Source organism: Pelobates fuscus, chromosome 11 (genome assembly GCF_036172605.1).
Source record: "Pelobates fuscus isolate aPelFus1 chromosome 11, aPelFus1.pri, whole genome shotgun sequence".
In the NCBI taxonomy this organism is placed as follows: domain Eukaryota; kingdom Metazoa; phylum Chordata; class Amphibia; order Anura; family Pelobatidae; genus Pelobates; species Pelobates fuscus.
Genome location: NC_086327.1, coordinates 14,047,680 through 14,059,946, shown reverse-complemented (window position 1 = coordinate 14,059,946; position 12,267 = coordinate 14,047,680). Strand labels below are relative to the sequence as shown.

The 12,267-nt window shown below is 37.0% G+C and overlaps 1 protein-coding gene across 2 annotated transcripts in view; it reads left to right on the top strand.

Annotated features, from left to right (window-relative positions):
- The window catches only part of LOC134578057 (phospholipase A2 inhibitor 25 kDa subunit-like), a 101,740-nt gene that overhangs the window by 28,953 nt on the left and 60,520 nt on the right, over positions 1–12,267 (top strand). For both annotated transcript variants that reach the window (XM_063437033.1, XM_063437032.1), the window contains exons 2-4: positions 741–857; positions 2,860–3,006; positions 5,803–5,943. In XM_063437033.1, the coding sequence (XP_063293103.1) occupies positions 741–857; positions 2,860–3,006; positions 5,803–5,943 (405 nt within the window). The remainder of the gene's footprint in view (positions 1–740; positions 858–2,859; positions 3,007–5,802; positions 5,944–12,267) is intronic.

Sequence of the window (12,267 nt, the reverse complement as noted above, 5' to 3'; positions counted from 1 at the left end):
CGGCCACCGCAACCTTGTGAGGGCATATAGGGAGAGTGTTTCCTCCGGTAGATTACCTTTATCTTTTAGTTAAAAAAGGGAGCGGATAGTTCTCTGTCAAGGCTGGAGACAGGGGGGAATCAGGCAGAGTTTATTCCCCGTCGGCAAACCGTAATGACTCCTCAAAGCTGCAGCGGGAGCACGGACGGCTCATCTCGGAACGGCCGCATCGGCACCCGCCATCCCTGGTGGCTGCCCCTCCTCCTCCGTCACAACGACGCCGCACGCAAAGCACGTCAGCACGTCATAACGAGTCCTGTGATCATATTGTGTTTTGTGTTTTGTGATTTGAAGGTGCTGCACTATGGTTTTTATTTTTTTGTTACATGTATCTAACGTCCAGAGGATCTATGTCAACGGAGATTGCCATCATTATCTTTGACAGGCTCATGATCTTACCTACATTTGTGAGTTGAACCTTGAAACAACAATGCATAAATTAGTGATATTACCGAATTACACTATTTTTGGCCTTTCTTTTATACTTTTGTAGATATTTTCTGTATGGCTTTAAGCTGAGGTTTTAAAGGATCCCTTTAATCTATAAAAGTATGTAATTGAAAAGGGGTAATTACAATTTAATTTTTTTGTGTGTGATACATCAGCACTGCACTTTATTGGTTAATGTGTTAATCTATCAAATTGGCATGTATGTTGCATTTACTAACTTTCTATCTCATCATATCATTTTTACTTTGTAGGTGATTCTCTATCTTGTATTAAGTGTTTGGGAAGCAGTAATGCGACTTGCATTGGTAGCAGTGTGACATGTCCATCTGATAATATTTGTGTAAATGGGTATTCTCTTACCAACGCAGGTATGTTTTGGGATAACTGATTTAAACTATTAAATATCGCAATAGAATCTTAATTGTAATCAGTTTTTTTATTAAATTGGGAAAAAAATGTGTCCATGTAAAATTTGCATAGTTGTGTTTTAAGTGATTACTAGGTCTAACTAATTTGCAAAGTGTAGGATAAAACAGCTTAGTTTAACACTCTACTATTAAGGGGGAATCACTGGGAATGTTTCTGAAAATTACACCATAAGAAGAAAAATGAAAATAACTTATATTAGTTATTTTTAAGGCATGTTCATTTCTCACATTTGACTTTAAACAAATCAATTATTTTAACAACTAATCAATATGTCCAAAACAAAGCCTTTTGATTTGTTTTTAATAAATCAAATTAGTTTTGTTTTCAACTAATTGATTGGCTGTTAAAAAAATCTAAAATTAGTTAAAGAAGAATGCAAGTAACTCTCAAGGATACTTTCATTTGATTCTCAGTTCTCATTTAAATATATTTTAAAGATATAGAAATTTACTTCATAATTTGGTTCAGTCCTGGCACAGTCATGGTACATCTTGCATTGGAAAAGGACAAAAAGAAACATGGTTATAGTTTCTCCGCCTGCACATACTAATGATAGAAAAGGGCAGGACTCTAACAATGACTGACAAGGAGACACGATAGAGGTTCTCAAAGTACAGGTCCTCCTCTGTGCAGCATAAGGGTCCACTCTGTTTACTAAGTAGCAAATCCAATGTAGTCTAAATGAAAAGTGCTCTTCAATATGCAAAGGAACTGCATAGCCTGTTAAGAAAATCCAACTTTTTGTTCCTTTTGGTCATTTATTATCTTGACATCCTTGGAGACAATTGATGTTTATTGTGACGAGGTCTCGATTATGACTGCAATGTCTGTTTTTAATTATGATTGACAGGGAGCCAAGATGGAGGTGACCTGTTCTTGAATAGAGATAAACACTTCAGTGCACATTTTTCCATTTCATTTTTAACAAATGTTTGATAAATATAGGGGATAAGTAAATAAAATAGGAGAAACACTGCTGTAGAAAGTTAGATGAACACTATAATGTTAGGAGTGTAAAAATGTATTCCTAACACTATAGTGCTGGACTAACTATTTAGGTGTCTGCTCTTCACCCCCCAGAATGGAAAAAAAAAAGTAGTTTACTTCCAATATTTGAAGAAGGTACAGCAGAAGCAAGAGCAGCCCAATAAGTTAAAATTTTAACCCTCCCTGCCCCCCAGAAGACCCAGTAGGAAGAATGGAGACTACAGCGGAAGGGTCTTTGTATTATTTTTTATTTTGTGTTTAATTGCATTTACTAAGAGTTCTTTGAGGAATGATGAAACACATAGGACCAGGACCACAGAGTGCATTCCGTGGTCCTGATATTGGACACTGATATTGATTTTGGAGAATAACATGTCTATCAATCATTTCCTAACCTTATCAACCCGAACATGGCTGTCAAATCTCTCCTTGGATCGAGAAGCTGCTATCCCAAATATGAAATATTATATTCATGAATATGGTGTTTTTGAAAAAAAATCACCCATTCACCGTTTAAAAATCTGCACAGATTATATAAAAAAGGCTTTTTGCATAACTAAAAAACGTATATTTTATCAAAGAAAGGGTTTACAGTGCTTGCTAAAGTGTCCCTCTGTAATGGCAAGTTAAAATAAAAAAGCATGTATTTGAGATCTGGGCAGGTAATTCACTATTCAGTTTTTGGAGATATGTTTTGTAGGAATAGGTTTTTGTCTATGCCAGTGTCCATAATCTGGTTTGCACAGAACCTAGATGCGATTTAATCCCTAATTTGTGATGCTAAGCCCCATTAGTTTGTGGTAAATATACCTTATATGTATAAATATTTTCATATTTGTATCTATTGTAAGAGGCACTATTTCCTAAGGGCACCAACAAAGTAGTTTACACAAATGTCACCTGGGAACTGTTAAACAATGAAAATGTTTTTATTTTTTCTTGGAATATATTTAGCTGGAACAATCACTCCATCATTTAATAGAGACTGTGGACCAAGGAATCAGTGCAATCTGACCGGAAGTGTCACTTTCAATATTGGTCTTGTCAGGGTAGCAACAACCTGTTGTAGCACTGACAATTGTGATCCGGGAATTCCAACATGTAAGTATCATGTTGAAATGTTGAATTAATCACGTTAACAGCACATTCTCAGTGGATATATATCCTCCTCTCAACGTTTGCTTTATTTCCTCTTTTCTAATCAGTGAGTTTATAACCCAGGTACATGTAAATAAAAATAATATTGACTTCCAATACAGATATAACTAGAAAGAGTTAAAATTTATTTTTAATTGAGACATTGCCTGATGTAATATAGAAAAACAGGAGACAACAGCAGAGACAGAGAAATAGAATAAAAAATGTAATTAAATGTTGTATTCACATGAAATCTCTGAATATCAGCCAGTGGCAGCATCACTGTTGGAGGCAGGGTTATTGCTTACCAGAGAGGGAGCATGATTTCATTGTTAGCCATGAGTATACTGAAAATCTGCAATTTCAGATCTTCTGTGAGTACTTCTCTTTCAATATTATAATTTCTAACCCCTTCTCCTCTCAATTATTTAATTAGACATTTAATTTACAAGAGGGAGAGTTCTGAATAGCAAGAAAATTTAGAATAGACACAGTCTTAGAGATCTTAGCATATCATATTTATATATTATTGGTTAGCCCTAAATCTGTTCAGGACCTGGACTGAGTGTAAGTAATAATATAATATTTAAACATGTGCATTCGTTTTTGTACGAATACGATTTCATCAGAAAATTCATGTTTTTTCATAATCGTTTACTAAAACGTAAACGAAAGTCGTAGATACGAAATATAAACAAAACGAAAGGGCAAATGCTGAATGCATTACCTTTTCATTTAGTTTATTTTGTTCAATAGACTCTGTGCTGCAGGGGAATTAACCCCCACAGCATGGAGGAGAAACAAAAAATGCTGGTTCTCCCTGCAGAGACTTAACCCATGGAGGGCTGCAAGAAGACTCTTATAAGCACGGTTTAAGCGACTTAACCTGTGCTTGAAGAAAATAACACTGCGCATGCGTGGAAAAGAAAAGCAAGGAGGGAGCCGGCAGTGCTACCAGCTCCCTCCTTGTAATAAATATAAATTCCTACCCCCCGCATTAAAACTTATGGGGGTCACTATGACTCCCATATTAATAAAAGGGAGGTTAAATCCTCCCACATGCCCTACTAGCGACATGCTGCTAGAAGGGGCATGTCGCCTAATCGTCAAGCAGCCAGTGGCTGCTCGCTGTCATTTAAAACGACTAGTGACTGGGCAGCTACTGCTGCCCAGTCACTAGTGCATTAAGGGGGCACCTGGTGCAGATTCCCCCATTCCCCCATGGTGGGGAATCCAAATAACTACAATTGCCCCCTCGTGCCCCCACCCATGACCTACAGGTGGGGGCCATTAATAATAACGGGTGGACCTAGTGTCCCCCCTGGCCCCCACCCATGACCGTCGGGTGGGAACCTTAATTAAATAAATAATGGGTGGGACTAATGTTCACACCCATAAAGGGGGGTTATCTAATGTCCCTCCTAGTCCACACCCATGAGCGGTGGGTGGGAACCCTAACTAAATAAATGATGGGCGGGACTTGTGTCCCCACCCATAAAGGGGGGGTATCTAATGTCCCTCCTGGTCGCCACACATGAGCGGTGGGTGGGACCCTAATTAAATAAATAATGGGGGGACCTAATCTCCAGCCTGGTCTCCACTGATGACTGGTGGGTGGGGACCTTAAATAAATAATGGGGGGACCTATTGTCCCCACCATGAGTGGCTGGTGGGGACCCTAATTAATTAAAGGGCCCCTAATGTCCTTCCAAGTCCCCACCCAGAAGCGGGGGGTGGGGACCTAATTAATTAAAGAGGTGGACCTAATGTCCCCACCCATGAGCGGCGGGCGGGGACCCTAAATACATAAATAATGTGGGGTCTAATGTCCCCACCCATGACTGCTGGTGTGGGGACCTTAAATAATTAAATAATGGTGGGGTCTAATGTATCCCCCAGGTCCCCACCTATAAGCAGCAGGTAGGGACCACAAATAATAAAGTGACTAAGGGTACCCAAGCCACCAGTCACTCACCCCCAATAAAAATACTCTACCTACCCCCCTCACCCTAATAATAGTGAGGGGTGGGACAATAAACTAACACCCTGTAAAACAAAATTTCATACTTACCATTAGATGTCTTCTTTCTTCTTTTCTTTTCTTTCTTCAGCCCCCAAAAATACCAAATAAAAATCCATAATACCCATCGAACTTCTAAAAGTTCGCAGTGCTACTTTCATCCTAAAAAACGAAAACAAAATATTTTTTACCGAATTTACTGAATTTACCGAATTTACCGAAAAACGAATGGTTTATGAACGAAATCCGGAAAGAACGAATTACATTTTTATTTAGTACGAAATCATTCATACAAAACGAAAATTTCACTGGTGCACATGTCTAATAATAATGGGAATGTGAAGCCAAAGTGCAGCTTGTGAGATCAGAAGCTCACCCTTGCTTGCCCACTCAGTTTGGAGCACTCTGCTGCCTGGATGACACCCTAGATGAAATTGAATTTACCACTATCCCTTTGTCACATCTACTCTTGTTGCACAATCAGACCGTATCCTGGATCTACCTGGCAGAGTGCTCTGGTGCACTGTGGTTGTGTATGTGTATAGAGAGCATGTGGTTTGGGTTTCTCCTCTAACTACATACTTTTGTATCATTATTGTGAACTAATAAAATGTATCAATTTTAAATGAATAAGATTTAAAATTGAATGTAAAAAGAAAACATGTGCGAGCTAAAAAGCTTAATTATTGAACATCTGTTTCTTTTAATTAATTGTTTTATATATTTATCATCCCTTTAAGTGCCATCTAATAACAATCAGCAGAATGGATTAACCTGCAGAACCTGCTACTCAGGGAATTCCCTCTCGTGTTACACGTCAGAAACCATCCAATGTAAAGGTGTAGAGAACAAGTGTTTCCTCTTGGAAAAAAAATTATCAGGTAATTTCAGGGGTTTTTACACTCCAGATTTTTAATGCATTTGATTCATAATTCATAAAAAATGATGCCCTAAACAAATATTTAATACATTTAAAAAAAAAACAGACACCCCTCTAAATTGAATCCCTTCTAGAACATGTTTTCATGTTCCGAGCTTCCTCCATGATATCCTCTTCAACCAAAAAATAACCAAGCCTTCTCTCCCAATTCTTTATCCTCTATTCATATGTTCTGAAGCACAGCGTATAAAGTTGCACTTTCAATGATTATCTGAAGGAGTCTGCTGTAGTTTTTATGATGCCACATTCCCTGTTAGCAGAGCACGGTTTGCAGACCCTATAAATTATTCAAGATCAAGGTGATTTCATTGTATCCTAGGTATCTATAAGTAGCAAACACTGATGAGGTACATTTGAGTACCATCATCACTACAACCAATTTATTTTGACTTTAGATGTTTTTGTATACCATTGGAAAGATTTGTTCCAGATATCTCTAACCATTTCATATTCCCTCCATATATGCAGATAAGTATCATTTTCTTTATTGCATCTCCAGCATATATCAGAGATTTTTGCAGATTTTGTGGGGAACCAATACCACCTGTTTATAATTTTATATTGCATCTCTTAAAGATTTAAACAATGAACTATTGGTGATGAATTGGTCAGAATTGTTTTCCAATCCTCTGTGTCGTTAGTAACTCCCAGATCTTTTTCCAATTTAGATATACTAGGGATTTATTTGCGAATTATCTAAAGTTGCTATCAATTGTAAACAGCCTAAATGTCTTGTTTTTGAAAGATTTTTTTCAGTTTTGGAATAATTAAATATCTTTGATAAATTTAGAGTTAAAGTCGTATGTTGATAGATAAGATATTTATTTAGTATGTTCTTTATTCTGTGATAATTAGAGATCTAGCAATTAGAGAGATTAAATTCATCATTAAATCAGGAAACAATTTTATAGACACTTTTTTTTATTAATTATAAAATGCTAATGATATTCGATTGTTTCGAGGAATTCAAATTTAGGTCTTCTGTAATTACTTCTAGAATTTAAATTTGAATTGTTAGAATTAATTTAGCAGATATTCCTATGGTTTTTTTGACATTTATCCATGATTCTACTATTTAATTTAAGACTTTGCCATGTTGTTTTATAAAATAAAGCAACTGTTTTTCCTTTACATTCCCTATAATTGAGGATAAATCATTACAGTCTAACATATTTCGTTCTATATTTTGCCTTCTTTCCAATTCTGGAGAGCAAATTTGTAGGCGGTACACATGAGTCATTATACTGGCCTGGTATAACCTTTTTATATTTGGGAATCCTAAACCTCCTTTATTCTTATTCAAGGATAGAATCTTTTGGCAAATCCTGGGTGACTTTACTTTCCATTAAAAATTGTTAGACTAGTTTGTAACATTATAAGCCAAGGAGTGGGAATTGGAAATGGAATTATTTCAAACATATATGACCGTCTAGGAAGAATATAACTGCTAACAAGATTGATGTGGCCCTACCAGTATAGTTCCTCCTTCCTCCAGTCTTTAAGAGATTGATTTGTTGATTTAACATCTCTAAAAAGTTTGCTTCCATTAGGCTGTTTACATTTTTGGTGATTTTAACACGTAAATATGAAAAACTGTGTTTAAAGGACCACTCTAGTGCCAGGAAAACATACTCGTTTTCCTGGCACTAGAGTGCCCTGAGGGTGCCCCCACCCTCAGGGACCCCCTCCCGCCGGGCTCTGGGGGGAGGAAGGGGTTAAACTTACCTCTTTCTCCAGCGCCGGGCGGGGAGCTCTACTCCTCCTCCTCTTCTTCCTCGCGACGTCATCGGCTGAATGCGCATGCGCGGCAGGAGCCGCGCTCGCATTCAGCCGGTCGCATAGGAAAGCATTCATAATGCTTTCCTATGGACGCTTGCGTGCTCTCACTGTGATTTTCACAGTGAGAAGCACGCAAGCGCCTCTAGCGGCTGTCAGTGAGACAGCCACTAGAGGCTCTGGAGGCTGGCTTAACCCTCAGAATAAACATAGCAGTTTCTCTGAAACTGCTATGTTTATAAAAAAAAGGGTAAAAGCTAGCTGGACCTGGCACCCAGACCACTTCATTAAGCTGAAGTGGTCTGGGTGCCTAGAGTGGTCCTTTAACTCAGCTAAATTGATAAAGACTTTTGAGTAGGTTTTGTTGATTTTTTTTTTATATTTAAGGGTAGAATCATATATTTTTCTATATTTATTTTAAAGTTACATACTTTGCTGTATTCAAGAAATTATTTCATAAAATTTGGTAGTGAGTCCTCTGGCTTGGTTATTGTTAAAAGAACATAATCTGCGTATAGATTGATTTTGAATTGATTTTGTTTTATAGCCTTGTATTTTTTGATTATTTCTTATTTCCATTGCTAATGGTTCAATTGATATGATATAAAGAAGTGGAGAAAGTGGACAACCCTATCTGATTCCGTTTTTTTATCGGGACCCAGTCGGCCAAAATACTGTGTCCCACTGTTCTTACTAATGGAGTATGATACATGGACATAATTGCCTAGAGCATCCAGTCCTGTATACTAAAATATTGAAGAGACTTGCTCATAAATCCCCAACTGACTCTGTCCAAAGCTTTTTCAGCATTTATGACAAAGTCAGGAGAGAAGTCTCAGATTTTTCTGCCAAGTACAAAATATGTATTAAACATCTGATATTGGAGCCTGAAAATCTGTTTGGCATAAAACCTATCTGGTCAGGGTGAATTAAATTATTTAAAACTTGCTTTAGCCTTTCTGCGAGAATGGATACAGATATCTTAATGTCGGTATACAAGAGAGATATTGGTCTATAATTTTCTAGTTGTAAGGGATTCTTGTAAGGTTTTAAAATTGGAATTATGTTGGCTTTCGTTAATTCTGTTGGGAAATTGTGTTCCTGTACTATATCATTAAATGTAGATGTTAGATGTGCTAGGAGATTAGATTTAAATGATTTATAAAAAATATTGCTTAGCCCTTTAATATTAGCCCAAATATAGCTTAGCCTGGGTTTTTTGGGGAATGTAAGTTAGATATATTTCGATCAATTTCCTCTGTAGTTATAGGAAGATTTAGTTTTGTTTTTTGTGTTTGAGTTAGTTTTGGGAATTCAAGGTTTTGTAAATAATTATTTATATCTAAATCTTGAGGGTAATTGTTTATAGTGTATAATTCTTAGTAATAGTTGTTAAAGACATTTCCTATACTTTCAAGAGATAATAACATTTCATTTTTATACCATCAATTTAGATATTTTACTTTTCAAATTATTTTTGAGTTTATCAGATAATAGTATATCCGCTTTATTACCTTTAACATAGTATTTTATTTTTTTTATTTTTTTTATTGCATAGATCGACTTCTGTCTTAATTTGAAATGTATTTGTTCTTGTGCTTTTTAACATTTCTGAGTAAGTTTGATTTGATGGAAGTTTTTTATTCTCGTTAGAAAGTTTAGAAAATGTTATGTATAAATAAGCAAAGATTTTCCTTTGATTTTTCTTATGTTCTTGATCTGACTTTATTAGATGGCCTCTAATAACAGCCTTAAAGGTACACCAATTATTTGCTATAGACGTGTCTAGTGGGTTATTTTCTTTAAAATATAGATTTATTAGATTGAAATATAATTTTTATTTTCTTTTAAATTAAGCTAATACTCATTCAATCTCCATAGAGGTCTAGCATTATATTTAAATTAATCTTTAATTTCAAGCATAAAAATACTTGGATCTGACCATGTTTTATTTAAAATACAGTGGGACCTCGGTTTACGAATTTAATGCGTTCTCCGGGATGTTTCGTATTGCGAAAAATTCGTAAACCGAAACACGGTTTCCCATAGGAATGCATTGAAAACCAATTAATGCGTTCCGGAGGTGAGAAAAAAGTATACAAATACAAATAAAGTATTTTATCTGTTCAAAACTCTTTATAAAGTGCACTTTAAAGGCATAAATACTGTACAGGGACATGATTAATCAAGCAATAACATTTCAAACATCCAACTTTATGTTCACACATCAACACACAGTAAAAGGCATGCAAACAACTAAGCTCAGCTCCCTACCTTTCCACTTCTTGAGATGCACCAAAAAGGCTCCAAAACCTGCTGCAAATGGCTCCAAAAGGCTCCACAACTTGCTGCAAGTGGCTTCAAAAGGCTCCACAACTTGCTGCAAGTGGCTTCAAAAGGCTCCACAACTTGCTGAAAATGGCTCCAAAAGGCTCCACAACTTGCTGCAAGTGGCTCCAAAAGGCTCCACAACTTGCTGCAAGTGGCTTCAAAAGGCTCCACAACTTGTTGCAAATGGCTCCAAAACCTCTCCAACACCTCCACACTACACACTCACGTGCTACCCACACTTCAGTATGCAGGGGGCGGAGCTATAAACTGGGACACTTGTTTCGTATTGCGAAAAAAATACGTAAACCAAGGCATTTTTTTAAATGAATTTTTATACGTAAACGGAATTTTTCGTTTACCGAGGCATTCGTTAACCGAGGTTCCACTGTATATATTTTTAGAATTCTGTTTATTAAAGGTAGATTCCCACAGATCAGATCTATCCAAGAGTATGACATATGTAGCCTGGATAGGTCGGTAGTCTTTTTTTTTACTTGAGCACACTATTAACACACAGTTTCCTATACATAAACAGTTCAATATGGATTCCTCCTCCAGGTGGTCCTCTATACAATTAAATGTAACATAACCAATCCCCTCCCCGGGGCCACTCTGTCCGAGCTGATAGTTGTTAATGAGATCAGTTAACATGATCAGTTTAGAGTCAACAAAGTTAATGCTATTTCCCCCCCTGCCATGTTCTCTCCAGACAGGGCACCAGGTAAGACCAGATAAGAACCATTCGGCCCATCTAGTCTGCCCAGTTTTCTAAATACTTTCATTAGTCCCTGGCCTTATCTTATAGTTAGGATAGCCGTATGCCTATCCCACGCATGCTTAAACTCCTTTACTGTGTTAACCTCTACCACTTCTGCTGGAAGGCTATTCCATGCATCCACTACCCTCTCAGTAAAGTAATACTTCCTGATATTATTTTTAAACCTTTGTCCATCTAATTTAAGACTATGTCCTCTTGTTGTGGTAGTTTTTCTTTGTTTAAATATAGTCTCCTCCTTTACTGTGTTGATTCCCTTTATGTATTTAAATGTTTCTATCATATCCCCCCTGCCTCGTCTTTCCTCCAAGCTATACATGTTAAGATCCTTTAACCTTTTCTGGTAAGTTTTATCCTGCAATCCATGAACCAGTTTAGTAGCCCTTCTCTGAACTCTCTCTAAGGTATCAATATCCTTCTGAAGATACGGTCTCCAGTACTGTGTACAGTACTCCAAGTGAGGTCTCACCAGTGTTCTGTACAATGGCATGAGCACTTCCCTCTTTCTACTGCTAATACCTCTCCCTATACAACCCAGCATTCTGCTAGCATTTCCTGCTGCTCTATTACATTGTCTGCCTACCTTTAAGTCATCAGAAATAATCACCCCTAAATCCCTTTCCTCAGATGTTGAGGTTAGGACTCTATCAAATATTCTGTACTCTGCCCTTGGGTTTTTACGTCCAAGATGCATTATCTTGCACTTATCCACATTAAATGTCAGTTGCCACAACTCTGACCATTTTTCTAGTTTACCTAAATAATTTTCCATTTGGCTTATCCCTCCTTGAACATCAACCCTGTTACATATCTTAGTATCATCCGCAAAAAGACACACCTTACCATCAAGACCTTCTGCAATATCACTAATAAAAATATTAAAGAGAATGGGTCCAAGTACAGATCCCTGAGGTACCCCACTGGTGACAAGCCCAAGCTTTAAATATACTCCATTGACTACAACCCTCTGTTGCCTGTCACTCAGCCACTGCCTTACCCATTCAACAATATTGGAATCCAAACTCAAAGATTGTAGTTTATTGATAAGCCTTCTATGTGCAACAGTGTCAAAAGCCTTACTGAAATCTAGGTAAGCAATGTCTACTGCACCACCCTGATCTATAATTTTAGTTACCCAATCAAAAAAATCAATAAGATTAGTTTGGCATGATCTCCCTGAAGTAAACCCATGTTGTCTCTGATCTTGAAATCCATGTGTTTTTAGATGTTCACAATGCCTGAATATAACTCCAGACTACAGGGCGCCACAACCACTAGAGTCTATGTAAATACTGGGTAGGAAAATCCCATAAATGAAATAATAACAATGGGTGGAAATCCAAACAATCCACTTTATTTAAGAACAATAAAATAAAATAGTAT